Source organism: Myotis myotis, unplaced genomic scaffold (genome assembly GCF_014108235.1).
Source record: "Myotis myotis isolate mMyoMyo1 unplaced genomic scaffold, mMyoMyo1.p scaffold_m19_p_11, whole genome shotgun sequence".
In the NCBI taxonomy this organism is placed as follows: Eukaryota; Metazoa; Chordata; class Mammalia; order Chiroptera; family Vespertilionidae; genus Myotis; species Myotis myotis.
The window spans coordinates 25,008,008-25,022,693 of NW_023416315.1; the positions used below are offsets into that span (position 1 = coordinate 25,008,008).

The 14,686-nt window shown below is 46.5% G+C and overlaps 1 protein-coding gene and 1 pseudogene across 1 annotated transcript in view; both read left to right on the plus strand.

Moving 5' to 3' along the window:
- Positions 1 to 3,917: 3,917 nt before the first annotated feature.
- Positions 3,918 to 14,686, plus strand: part of CDCA7L (cell division cycle associated 7 like) — a 33,423-nt gene continuing 22,654 nt past the window's right edge. The window contains exon 1 of the mRNA XM_036327934.1: positions 3,918 to 4,300. Coding sequence (XP_036183827.1) covers positions 4,277 to 4,300 — 24 coding nt within the window. The 5' untranslated portion in view covers positions 3,918 to 4,276. The remainder of the gene's footprint in view (positions 4,301 to 14,686) is intronic.
- On the plus strand, positions 10,885 to 11,007 carry LOC118666714 (annotated as a pseudogene).

Genomic DNA, 14,686 nt, shown 5'->3' on the forward strand with positions numbered 1-14,686 from the left:
ATTACTGACCATAGGCAAAGCAGTCATGTTTCCTTAATAATATGGTAATGAATATTGATACTTTGAAATTCTTTTCTGAACACTAGATAGTTGGTTATATTAGTTTTGACAAAATTTGAAAATAAACCCTGCTTTAAAAATATTCCAATGAAATCTTATGACTTTTTGTCATTTAAGAAGTAATTTAAAAGTTATTTTTATAGATTTAGTCTGAACTCTATGTTGATATTTTATAGTTTTTAAAAATGCTACCTATATAATTCATTATGAAAAATCTCAGTTTTTTAAAAACTATGTACCACAGTACTTTTGCTGGTACCACGAATTAGAAATGGATCATTATCATTTTCTTTTGTAATACAGGGTGGGACAAAAGTGCGTTTAAGACTGTTTGTATGGAACATAATACAAGAATTCATAAATAATAATACAAGAATAAACTGTGTTTTCTGTACTCATATCTGGAAACCCACTTTTGCCCCACCCTATATACATGTTTTTTAGATTTTTAGAGAGGTTAGAATTATTGGATAATCTCTTCTAATTTCTATCCATTTTTTGTCAGTGCCTAGTTATAATCATATTTTATAAGTAAAGTCTATATTATTAATTACATTATTTTGCAAAAACCTATGAAATATGGGTTGCATTAATCATATGTAGAGTTTACATAGCAGCCCTAAGATATTCCAAGTACTTTGGAAATATTGTTTCATTTATGTTCACGGCACTGTGTTCCAGGAGCAGATGGGTAACTGTCACAGTTGAAGGATTAAATGAGAGGCACATGCAACGATAAACCCAGCACAGGGCCTGGTGCACGGCCAGGGCTCAGTAAGTAGCTGCCGTATTGGTGCCACTGTTACTACTGACTTTTTGGTAGAACCACGGACATGACAGTTTTACGGTGAAGTGTGCTTTTCTTACCCCATATATATGAAGGCATCAATGATTGGTTGTTGGGGCCTGTTTCTCCATAGCCATTTGAGTGGTTATCGTCAGAATGCTTTCAAATTGCACGGCTGTGACAGCATTATCTTTGCATGCAAAGTCAGGAAGATGGAATACCAGGTTGTAATAAAAACTTTCCAGAAAGGCACACAGTCACCGTTAGATAATTCTGCTACAAGAGACCCAATTCTAGATCTTTTATTTTGCAACAACTTGGAAAAATTATCTCTGTGTTTCAAATTTAGGGATGTCTTCCCTTTCTAGGATAGGTTTTTATCTAATCACAGTGACATGGAAGTTTCAAGGTGCCAGGCGATAGAGAACAACCAGGGATGTTAGCTTGCTTAACTGTCCTTGATTTATTCCTGATCATGTACAATGCTAAACAGATATTACCCACAATGCTTCCAGCTCTCTGGCACAGGTGGAGTCTTGGCTGGGTTGTCTGGAACACCAAGTTGGCGCCACTCACCGTTATAAAGGATAGACTGAGCCGTCTGCCCACAGCTAAGCTCTGTGGGGAGGGCAGGGCTACCCAACAGAGTAGAGATATTGGAATTTCTTTTATAGAGCAAACATTGTGGGGTGGGGCTGACATCCAGTCACAGCTATTTTTATGTCATTTTAAAAAGGAAGCAAGCATAGATTTCTAGACAGAGACTTCTTAAAGGAATTTTGCAAACATGATGCCTGCTTTTCCTCTGTTGCAATATGGATACCATTGCTTCTGGAAGGGGCAGTCACTCTTGCTGTGCCATGCTGAAACTCAATGCTCACATCTTAGTAATCCCATCCGTAACCTGAGGAGGAAGTGTTATCACAGGACATTAAAATGCCCTGGTTCCAAAGGGCTTTCCCTAAAAACACACCATTAGAGAATCAATTCCGAAGTACCATTCAAGTTCATGGGCTTTGCCAGGCAAAGCAAGGAAGCTTCCAGGTTGCCACTGGGAGACGTAGGACTGGCAGCTACAGGCCCAGCAGCTACGGGCTCAGCAGTGACAAGTTTCCAAGTAGGAAGGTGGTTACTTCAAGTGCTTCACAAAATTTGACCTACTTCACATTCCCGTAGGGATTTGATGAAACTTACAAAGAGAATAAATAAATAAAAGTAAGATCACTGGTTCATCGGAAAGCAATAATACCAAAAAAAGATTAAAAAGTTTTGGTTGAGCCGAAACCGGTTTGGCTCAGTGGATAGAGCGTCAGCCTGCGGACTGAAAGGTCCCAGGTTCGATTCCGGTCAAGGGCATGTACCTGGGTTGCGGGCACGGCCCCAGTGGGGGATGTGCAGGAGGCAGCTGATCGATGTTTCTCTCTCATCGATGTTTCTAGCTCTCTGTCTCTTTCCCTTCCTCTCTGTGGAAAATCAATAAAATATATTTAAAAAAAAAAAAAAGTTTTGGTTGAATAAATTATGCTCTGAGCTTCCTGGCAGCCAATAGGGGAAAAGGAAAGAATAGTGGTGGGAAGGTTGGGTCTGCAGGCACAAGGATTGGCTTCCAGTTCGGCAGCCTGCCGCTGTCACGTACAGCAGGGCGGCAGGTGTCTGTCTTCCTCCGTTCTGTTTCCTTGTTTTAAAAAATGTGTGGCTCAGAAGAATCTGGAAGAATGTTGGGAGAATTCAAGGAGAAACTGTATGTGGAGGAGAACTCTGAAGCATAGTAAAACTGAAAGTGGTTATAATCAGTAGCTTACATTACCCAATGAAAACAAAGCATTTTCATAAATCAGTGATTATCTTACTACTTAGAGCAGCGGTTCTCAACCTGTGGGTCGCGACCCCTTTGGCAGTCGAACGACCCTTTCACAGGGGTCGCCTAAGACCATCCTGCATATCAGATACTTACATTACGATTCACAACAGTAGCAACATTACAGTTATGAAGTAGCAACGGAAATAATTTTATGGTTGGGTCACAACACGAGGAACTGTATTTAAAGGGCCAGAAGGTTGAGAACCACTGAGAGGGTCTGGAACATGGAGGGCACATGTCTGTAGAACCAAGGAAAGAAGGAGGAAGGCAGTTCCCAGATATTTTCTCCTGAAGCTTGAGTAAAAGTGTGACCAAGTTCATTCACTCCTTCAAAAAAGAAAAGATGGAAATGCTCAGATCCCAAGCAGCCAAGAAGCCCTGCAGAAGGTCTCATGCAACAGAGAGTGCCTCTATGAGCTCATGATCACAGGCCTAAATAGGCTTTCACTCTGGCCGGCAAACCTGCCACAATTTCGGACATTCAAGACTTCCACAATTTCCACCCACTCAATTCTTCACTCTTCATATCCGAACTCCAGGAGTCTTCCCTGCCTGGTGCCAAGTGAAGTTCCCTTACTTTACACCACCTATCATAGCTCCAAATTTACATTTATTGGCATCATTGTTATTGAACTTATTATCACCATTATTGATTAATGGCATTACTTGAATTCATTGTTAAATTATTAATCAAAACGATTACTAATTACATTATTATTACCCTTATTTGCATCACTATCATATTTACATCTTGTAGGTGGCTGGTTCCCTGACTGTAATCTCCAGCACAGCAAGGACCCGTTTTTTTTTTTGTTCAACCATGTGAATAAAAACATTGCGTAACACACTGCCTGGCATATAGTAGGTGCCCAGCCAATATTTGTTAAATTAATCAGCACCCCTGATTTCTGGAGAACTCTGCCTAGCGGCACTGGAGGCCTACAATGGGTAGCAAAGGCCGTCTAAAGTTCCAGTGGAGTTTGCAATGTTTTGCAAAGGGAACTCTAGCTAAATGTTTTGGAAGGCGGCACAAAACGCCCCTTTGCAACAACAAAACCAGACAAGTTCTGAAGCAGCCCGGAGACACCCACCGACTGCAGCAGACGCCAGCAATAAACCCTGCACACATCCCGCGCGCAAAGCCAAGCCCAGCGTGCCAGCTGGAGGCTGCCCCGGGACTGCCCCCTTTCATTTCTCCCGCGCGAAATCCGGCCGGACGGCTCCACTCCCTCCCTCTGCTGCAGGGGGGAGCCCGGCGCCCCCAAACGGGTAGCCGCCCCAGGCCGCGCCCAGCTGCAGCCCCCTCTCGCGCCGCCAGCGAAGCGACGTTCCCTGGTCACGAAGTTTGGATCTGGGGCCGAAGCCTCGCGGCCCTGGGCGGCGGCGCCAACTGGGCGGCGCTGCGCGCTCCCCCTGTCCCGGCGCCGAGTGCGCCCCTCCCCGGGCGGCCGGAGCTTCGGGCGCTGCGCGCGGGCTGCGCGGCCGCGGGCGTTCGCCGTGCGCTGGCCAGGCGGGGACGCGGGCTCCCGGGCAGCGTGCGAGGAGGAAGCTGGAGCCCGGGTGGAAGCATGGAGCTGGCCACTCGCTCTCAGGTAAGGGTCCGGCCGCCCGCCGCAGCCCAAACGCCCCCGCGGCCCGCCTTCCCTTGGCGCGCGGCCCTCCTCTCCGCCTGGGGTTGGGAACGTGGCCCTTGGCCGTGGAGTTGCGGACCCGGCGCGCCCAGTCCCGCGAGCCCCGGAGTGGGCGTGCCTCCAGGTGTGCGCCGCGGGTGACGGTGGTGCCAGCCGGACTGGAGGGGCAGGGAGCCTCCGCGCTCGGGCTGTGGCCTCCGTCCCGGGTCGGTGTCCCGGGTCGCAGGACTGAACGCATTTCGAGGGGAGGGTGCAGGGGCGCAGCGCTCGGCGTCTGCTGCGCTCGTGGAGTCGGGGCTGAGAGTGGGGAGCTTTTCTGGTGCGCGCCCCCCGCTTTCTCTCGGAATTGGCACAGAGATAAGGAAGTTTAAGAAAAGCGTAATTTTTACGAAAAGACAGTTGAGGGTCAGGCCAGTTCAGCCTGGATAATGGAGTTTAAAAGGAATTGCTCTTGTGTTTGTTCTAGAACTTTGGTAAATGTTTTCAAGGAATTTGTAACCACTTGGGGAGGAGTGGGAGTGGGGGTGCAGGTGGCAACGTCATTAGGCCAAATTAGAAAACAAAAAGCCCCCAGATGCCCCAAACCGTATACACAGCACGACCCCAATTAACGCCTTAGGGTCTTAAGTAGCTTTAAAAAATCTCACTAACCAGCACTTGAGAGTAAGTCACCCTAATGTTTCAGTGGGTGCTGGGAACGTGAACGAGGCTTCAATTTTCCTTCTTTCTTTTAAAAAGAGCCTTTCTCTACTTTCTAGTAGTGAATGTATTTTTCCCCCCCCCCCAGAGGTAAGCCATAAACACTTTTGTTTTTCAAATGAACTAAAAATAAAACTTTAGAAAGGGAAGGAAGCAGCTTGCGAGAGCCCAAGATACTTTGTAAGAAGTGTTGGTTTTTTTCTTGCTTTTTGTGAGCGCCTCTGACTCACTGCTTCCACACCTTACAACCTTTGTCTGGTGTTTAGCTCTTTTCTCCACCTGGGTGCTGGGCCTGGGTGTTGGGAGATAAGAAAGAGCCGGCGCCCCGCGGCCCCGCGCCAGGCTGCGGGGGTGGCCCGCGGTGCCAAAGCCCAGGCCCCTGTTACCTGCCCAGGTCCTGCGGCAGATTAAAGGCGGAGCCAACAATGATCAGTTTGGCTGTTTAGTGCTTTCTGAAAGGGTTTCTGAAAGTGAACCTTTGAGAGAAATCTGTTGTGAATGTTTATAAGAAAGAGTAAGAGTTTAAAATTTCTCCAGTGAGGGAGGTATGAAAAACAAGGAAAACAAACAGTAACTCGAGGTTAAGGAGGATTGAATCAGGGTTAGATGATGATGATGATGATTATTATTATTTTTCCCGTGGCACTTTACCATATAATTAGTATCCTGTGCTTCTAGGGGGCCCAGGTGTCTCCAAGGTTTAAAAAGGAGCCCCTTGTGAATGTCACCAGTAACTGTATCTTGATAATGTATCACTCCTGCCTGAATCCTGTATTTCTGAGCTCCCTTCCACCACTTATTTACATAGTTCATACTAAGGAAGTCCAGAATGTCCCAAAATGTCTAGGAAGGGAACCTTTCCTGTTATGAGGCTAAATTTTGGTAGCTCTAAAATGTTAAGCTATTTACCACCTGGGGGTAATCCACAAATGCTTTCCACACCTTATGCGTCAATTAGGGCAAATTACTAAGTGTAAGAGATCAGATGTTTTGTGTTTTTCTTTACTAACGATCTCCTACTTGGCAGTACACATTAAGATTTGTGCGATGATTTTTTCCAGTGGGAGTGTTCCTGTTCATCATAATTTAAATGCGAGCAGATTATAGTCTCCTTAATTTAAAGGAGCGGAGAGTGGTTCTGCGGGTTATAAAAGATCCACTGCAGATAAGAGCACTTAATGAGCATTTCAGGAGCAGCAAGATGTTAAGGCCTGTGGTTGCAGCCTGTGCCCAGCCCTGTGAACGCAGCAGTGTCGTGCACTGCCTGAAGCGTGTTACTGAGCTGAATCTCAGCTCAGTGTGCAGAGGGTTTAATCCCACACATACAGTAAATAAAATTCCCATCCCCTGGGAAGCACGGAGGTGGGAGGGGTTCAGCAAAGCAGCGTAGGCCTTGTGCTCTGAGTAGAGGGAACTAGGCAGGGAGAGGAAGAGAAGAGACTCATTTAAACCCTGAATTCCTCCCTAGACTCTGTTTTAGGAACTATGTTTTATTGATGTTGAGAGAGAGATAGAGAGAGAGAGGAAGGGAGAGGGATGGAGAGAAACGTCAATGAGAGAGGAACATCATGGATGGGCTGCTTCCTGCAGGCCCCCTACTGGGCATGTGTCCTGACCAGGAATCCAACCAGAGACCTCTTGGTTCCTGGGTAGACACTCAAAAATGCTGAGCCACCCGGCTTTTTTTTTGTTTTCTTTTTTCTTTTGAAAACTCACCAGCGTGTTGGAGTCGATGATCTCTGACAGTGAACACACCTCCCATGGGCTGTAGTCCTTGTTGGGCTGATCACTGTGTCTTTGTGATTTCATCCTGAATGACAGGAATACTACCCAGTAAAGGCGGTCTCGTACTGAGAGCGCTCAGCAGTGCAGCTCACACGAGCTGAGGATGGGCCGAGGATGAGCCGGCCTCAGCTTCCTGGCAGAGAGATTGGGAGGTCCTGAATGTCCCTTTAACTCTCTTCTAGCTTCAGGGTGCAGTTTGGTCCTTTAGAGAAGGAAATGAAGCTAAATGTTCTCATGAATATGCATGCTGTTGCAGGGGTAAAAGAAGGGATAAAGGGGACTTTTTCTGGGTATTGACCTCATAGCTACAAAGTTTGTACCCAGCTTAAAATTTGTGCCCAAAGCCCTAGAAGGTCACAGGGGTGGGGGGGCATGTCATCTTGGAAGGACAGCGCAATGATGTGCCACTTCTATAGTTCCATATTTAAAAGGCCACTTTGTGGTTGTTTTGATAAATTCTACTGACTCATCAATTTAAGGGCTGAGTTTTTCGTGATCGGGGGAAACCTCAAAGAACAGCAATTCTGCCTTGGTCAGGTATACAGGACAGAAAGCCATGACATAGTTAGGTGACTTTAAAACATTTATAATGTTACACTAAATGAATGAAAAGATCAATAAAGCCATTTGAACAGAATGGTCCAGGCATGCTCATTTTAAACTGCTGTTGAGAGTTCCACTCTTTGAGTGAGAGTTTAGAATTCTTACCTTGGGGATGCAGTTTTGCTGTGTGAAGACTTATTATAGCTTTATTGACCAAAGTGGAATTGTCTCCGGCTACTGAGGGGATGGGTAGAGATAAGAAAATGATAGTGGGGCCTTTTATTTTTTTCCTTTTTGTTTATGAAAAGCAGTGGTTTCTGAATGTTTTAAAATAGTACCCTTCAGAGGCCTATTTGGTAAATAGAGCTGAAGGTAACACACAGGAAAGTTTGTCTTCCATGGTGAAAGTCCGTGCCCTCCGCACTGCAAAGCATGTCCTGGAGGCAGAGTGTGAGTTCAAATCGTCATGTTTACTGCCTGTTTTGTTGTTTGCTTTTCCCCCACAGTCATCAGCCGGTGACTGAGGGCTCCCCGCCTGGATTAGTCTGTTTGTCAGGTGTTCTTCAAGCACCACCTGTGTGCTAGGTGTTGCGAGTTATGCTGGAGGAAAGGAAGCCTCTTGCCTTTCCTGCCTTTGCCAGGCCCAGCTGGCTTCTGCTCTGTGCGGTGGGGACCTAGGTGGCCTTTGGTTTGGGGAGTGGGAGGTGTTAAGAGCCATCCTTCTTTCTGCACAGTCGGGCCTGGCTCAGTGGTTGAGCATGGACCTATGGGACCAGGAGGTCACCGTTTGATTCCCTGTCAGGGCACATGCCCCAGTTGCGGGCTCCATCCCTAGTGGGGGGCGTGCAGGAGGCAGCCAATCAATGATTCTCTCTCATCATTGCTGTTTCTATCTCTCCCTCTCCCTTCCTCTCTGAAATCAATAAAAATATATTAAAAAAAAAAAAAAAGAGCCAGTCTTCCCAACCTTCCCCCTCCACCCCCACCCTAGGAAACTATCACTTCCTTTTAAAAGTCAGGTGGTGCTAGGTACTTTAAGTTATCAGAATTAATCCTCACTGTAGTTGTCTGAAGTAGGTAGCATTATCTGCATTTTAAAGATAAGGTGAAATTGAGCAATTAGCTTCAGGCAACCAGCAAGAAGGAGCCAGCGGGGATTCAGTTCCCAGGGCCATAGCCTGCCTCTTGACATTGGAATCACAGATGTGGTCAGGTTACCAGATTTTCACGGAAATAATGTTATGAGGCTAGAGGTCTTTGCCCAGCATAGTGCCACTGAGATGATCAGGGGCATGCCAAGTAGAAGGTGCTGTTTAAATATGAGGGGTGTCAGCACTTCCTTTTTTTCTCATGATTACCTTCTCTGTTCCTTCCCACTGGGAGGGCTGGGGTGCTCACAGGAGGAGCTGGTCTTATGCTTTGCACAGGCTTCCTTGGATGATGTCTGCAAATGTCAGCTTCAGAATAGGAGTAAGGTCCACCAGGCTTTATATGACAGTGATTTTCACATGCTCTTTGTATTGTGTAAGAAATGGCATGTTAAGCCCTAGCCGGTTTGGCTCAGTGGATGGAGCGTTGGCCTCCGGACTGAAGGGTCCCAGGTTCGATTCCGGTCAAGGGCATGTACCTTGGTTGTGGGCACATTGCTAGTAGGGGGTGTGCAGAAGGCAGCTGATCGATGTTTCTCTCTCATCGATGTTTCTAACTCTCTATCCCTCTCCCTTCCTCTCTGTGAAAAATCAATAAAATATATTAAAAAAGAAATGGCATGTTTAGAGAAGTCGAAATGAAAAATAAACATTGAGCTACTGCTCTACCTACCCACTGTCTGGGTGTCATTTTCTAATTGTTTCTCCATCCAGTGGCTTTTTTCCGTCACCATTTCTGCATAGCTTTTATAGTGTGACTGCTGTTGGAATTCTTTCTTTAGCGCCTTCAATACTATTTTTCTCAGTATCTTGGAGGTCTTGATAGCTTTCATGTTTAATGACTGCGGTATTTCATTGAGTAGATGTGTGTTCCATGTGTTAATTTTCTGTTGCTGAAGCACTTTTTTTTATTACTAAAGGAATTTTACAATAAGTGTCTTGGGGTATGTGCACATACTAATACATATCTTATTCCTTGTATTGGAGCCCACGTTGTTTTTAATTATTGTTCTTTGTCGTGTGCTTGCTATCTCATAAAAGGAAAGGGGCCTGATTTTCAACGGGGGAACCTCTGACACGTTGTTGTTGTTGTTTTTAAGGCATTTCCCTGTTTAGTGGAGAGAATGCAGTTTTTGCTCAGGTTAGAACCGGGGCTCATGATCACTGGACCGAAACAGTGGTTTTTTTCTTCCTGAACTTAGAATACCTATTGGAATGTGCTTCTTTGGGGAAAGGGGACAGCAGTAGAAGTATGTTCGTTCTGTACCACCTTCAGGTCTGCCTGGACCTCCCCTGCCCAAGATGCATGAATGCTAATGGATGCCTCCTGGGAGTGCGGTGGGCTGGACTCTCCTGGGATTTGTGCAGTTGGTTGTGGCAGTGGAAGGCAGGTATGTGTGCCCAGCTCCTCTCCTGGGGCAGTGAATCCCTGTTTAACAGGAGTTGCCTGCTCTGGTCTTGCTTATTTGAACTACGAGTCGTCTCCAAGGTAGCATTCCTGAAGGTTGGACATCTAAAGTCAAGTGGTAGGTTTGCCAATATAAAGTGCTGGTTGTAATGGGCGGGTGCCGTTTGGAAAACGGCACCAGATATGTGCACTTTTCTGGTCGTGTGTTGCCCTGAAAACATTTACAGAAGAGCATTTACAGGTACGAGCTCTAAAGCCTGAGCTTTAGGACAGCCCAGGGGGCAGGGGGGGGGGGGGGGGGCGGAGGCAGGTGTGTGGGGGGACAAGTTCCCAGGTGTCTTGGGTCCTGCCAGTTGTGCCAATATCCTCAGGCCTGGGCGTGGTGGGGATCCCTCCCCACAGACCCCTTTGCTGTTCCCCCAAACCTGCCGTGGCAGCAGCACAGTGGTTTGGGCAGCCCCCATCTTTAACCCCCTTCAGGAGAGTCCTGTGTCCTTGGAGAGTGCCTTGCATTTGTGAGTGAGCTCTGGCATTTGGTCTTTTGTCCCAGGGCCCAGCCCTCCCCAACTCTTCCTGCCCTCCCCTTGGCTGCCTGCTGGCAGCCCTCCTCTTCTGTGAGGAGGGTCCAGGGTTTACCCCAGGGGAGTGGCCTGTGACTCAAAACCGTGCAGCAGGCCCAAATGACAATACCCTGATGTGTGAGGGGCCTGGCACCCAAGAGGTAGGTGTTAGATATTTGCTGACCATTTTACAAAGACGGTGTAGGGCTGTCAGTGTGTAGTGAGTAGAAGCATGAGTTATGACCGTCCGGGACATCCTGGAGCGGGCTGGGCTTCTCGAATTTTTCTGTTGCACAAGCGGACCGGTTCCTGCCTGCCCCAGAGCCTGGAGGTGTAGCAGCCTCGCCCGCCTGTGCGGATTTCCTCATCAATCTCCAGTTTTATCTTTGAAAGTCATGCCTCATTGCTTCTCGGCCTTTTGGCTACGATCAAGTGTAGTATCTGTTCTTACCAGTTTAAAAGTCGTGCCTGTTTTGCATTCTTTTCCATGAAACATTTTAATTTATTCTAATACAAATATGCTATTTTAAAGTACTCTTCTTGGAAAACATCCCTTTCCCTGCCCCTCCAGTTGTCCCTGAGCTCCCCCAGTTTGGGGAGCATGGAACTGCCAGGCATAAAACTTAGAAATCACACCTGTAATAAATCCTAAAATAGAAAAGATACCCCCTTCCTTGACCGCTCCCCACACTCCCCCCACCCAATATCTTTTTATTTAAAGCTCCAGGACTACGAGGGCTTCGTGGATATTGAAATCCCTGGGGACATTTTTTTAATGCAAACTATCTAGTGCCTTCATTTTGTTCTCCGTTAGCATTTGACTTAAAATGGAAAGTGAAGAAAAAAACAGAAGTGCATTCAAACATCATTGTTTATTTTGAATCCTCTCTCTTTTCTCCTTTGACGGTGGGTCCCAGGCATTTTTCTTTTTTTACTTGGGGAATTTTTTAAATCAAAGTCGTTGAAGCCAATGGGACTTCACTTAGCCTTTCCCAGCCAGGGCCTCTGACATAGACTCCCCTTTACCCGACTTCACAACAACACGCTTCCTGTGTTCCCACACTCCCAGCTTTAAAAACTCCCCGGAAAGAGCATCTGGCTGTGCAGTGACCTTCATCGCGCCGAGTGGGTCTTTTTCCCTGTGCAGTTAGGACCGAGGGAGCACGCACTCTTAGGGAGTGCGCACATCCACTCGGGCACAATGCCCCGGGCCACGTGGTATGTGCAGCCCGCACGGCCCCGGCCCAGGGATTGTTCTGCACGGTTTCCTCCAGCAGGGCACAAGTGTGTCAAGAGGCTCCCTGTCTAAAGGCCTCAGGGCTGGGCTGTGCAGGGAAGGCCCTACCCCCTCATCCCTGTGCAGATCTGCTCAGCACCTGTCTGCGCTGAGCACAGGGACCCTCTCCCCTGGAAGATGGGGGCCTCACTGTCCCCCAGCCTTTAAAACGTAATTTTTCAATTACAGTTGACGAACAATATTATATTAGTTTCAGGTGTACATGCTAGTGATTAGACATTTCTATACCTTACGAAGTGATCTACCCCCCTTGTAAGTCTAGTACCCATCTAGTACCATACTGAGTTGTTATAATACTAGAGGCCCAGTGCACAGGGGGGGGGGGGGGGGAGGCTCAGCCTGGCCTGCACCCTCTCCCAGTCTGAGACGGCTGGCTCCTAACCGCTTGCCTGCCTGATCACCCCTAACCACTCTGCCTGCCTGCCTGATTGCCCCTAACCGCCTCTGCCTCAGCCCCCACCACTGCCACCGTGGCTTTGTCCAGAGGAGTACTAGATGACTCAATCTAATTAGCATGTTACCCTTTTATTAGTATAGATTATGGATTACACTCCCTGTGCTGTGCTTTACATGCCTGTGACTTTCTTCCATCTGTGAATCTACTGTGAGTCCTCCTGTCTGGCTCTGTCCTGAGCTGTGTAGATGTGGCTGATCTCGCCGCCCCTAGAAGTCTTCCTGACCATCCGCCCCACAGCTGGGTCAGGTGCCCTTCTGGACTCTTCCCCGTTCACATCTATCACACCACAGTGCACCTGTTTAAAGATTGTCTGGCTCCCCTTACCCCAAATGACTCATTCCTCGTCGGATCCCTTAGCATGGTGCCCAGCACAGACTGGTACTATTACAGTCTTTTTGATGCCTTTTAATGATAGCCATGGACATAGGGGCTTCTGCTTCACAGAATGCTGCCAGTCATAGTTTGGAAGCCATCAGAGCTTTATGCAAATGTTCTCATGCCTTTATGGGAGGAATGACTTTTCCTGGGCCTTGAAATAGGCAAAAGCTATTTGATAATCAGTCTCTCAGAATCCAGGGAAATCTCCACACTGGCTTCGCGTTTCCTGTCTGCTGCCCTTTCTGGAAGAGGAAATTACCCAGCACTTCCCAAGCGGTTGGCTCCCTTCCCTCTCGGGGCCTCTGCGGAAGCCTGGCTCAGATAGCTCTCCTAAGCCCTGTATGCTCAGACCCGTCTGTACGTTTCTCCCCACTTATATTTTCCCTTTAAAAAATGACAGTGATTATTTTTCTTCTGCCTTTTTTTTTTTTACTTTGGTAAAATGTGCATGACATAAAATTTACCATGTTAAACTCTTTTTAAGTTGTACAATTCAGTGGCCTGAAGTAGAGTCACATTGTTGTGGAACCATCACCACCATCCATCTCTAGAACTTTCCTAAATTGAAACTCTGTGCCCATTAAACACTTAACTCCCCATTCCTCCCCCCCCCCCCCCCCGATAATCACCACTCCACTTCCTATCTCTATGAATCTGACTATTCTAGGTACCGCCTATAAGTTGTATTGGAATCATACTCTATTTGTCCTTTTGTGCCTGACCTATTTCACTTAGCATAATGTTGTCAGGGTTCATTTGGATGGTAACATACCAGAATTTCATTCTTTTTTTAATTTTTTTAAAATATATTTTATTGATTTTTTACAGAGAGGAAGGGAGAGAGACAGAGAGTCAGAAACATCGATGAGAGAGAAACATCGATCAGCTGCCTCCTGCACATCCCCCACTGGGGATATGCCCGAAACCCAGGCACATGCCCTTGACCGGAATCGAACCTGGGACCCCCCAGTCCGCAAGCCGACGCTCCATCCACTGAGCCAAACCAGTTTCGGCTCATTCTTTTTTTTAAAGCGGAGTAATCATCTATTGTATGTATGCATACACCACATTTTGTTTATCCATTCATCATCCATGGACATTGGGGCTGTTTTCACCTTTTGGTTATTGTGAAAAATGCTGCTATAAACATTGGTGTAAAATACCTTTTTGAACCCCTGCTTTCAATACTTTTGGGCATCGAGTTAAAAGTGGAGTTACTGGATTATGTGGTAATTCTACGCTTAATTTTTTGTTCGGCAGTGGCTGCTGCCCTGTTCTACATCCCTACCAACAGTTCACAAAGGTTCTAATTTCTCCCCATCCTCACCAATGCTCATTTTCTGTTTTATTGAGACTAGCCATCCTAATGAGTGTGAAGTGGTATGTCATTGTAGCTTTGATCTGTTTTTCCCTAATGATGAGTGAGGTTGAACATCTTTGGCTGTGCTTATTGGCTATCTGTATAACATTGGAGGAATGTCTTAAGTCCTTTGCTCATCTTTCAATTGGTATGGTTACTGAGCTGTAGTTCTTTCTGTATTCTGGATATTAATCCCTCATCAAATGCATGATTTGCAGATATTTTCTCTCATTCTCTAGGTTACCTTTTTTCACTCTCTTGATAGTGTCCTCTGATGCACAAAAGTTTTTAATTTTGGTGAAGTCCAATTTATCTGTTTGTTCTATTGTTGCCTGTGTCATTGGTGTCATAGCCAAGAAATCGTTGCAAAATTCAATGTCATGAAATTTTGCTTCTATATTTTCTTCTAAGAGTTTTATGATTTTAGCTCTTACATTTAGGTCTTGGATACATCTTGAGTTTTTTTATAGATGCTGTTGTGTAAGGATCCAACTTTATTCTTTTGCACGTGGAGATAGTTTCTCCCGCATGGTGTGTTGAAAAGACTGACCTTTCCTTATTGAGTAGTTTTGGCACCCTTGTCAAAAGTCATTGACCATATGTATGAGGGTTTGTTTCTGGGCACTCTGTTCCATTGCATTGGTCTAGATCAGCAGTCGCCAACTTTTCGGACCTCTCGGACCACCGGTTGGCGACCGCTGGTCTAGATGTT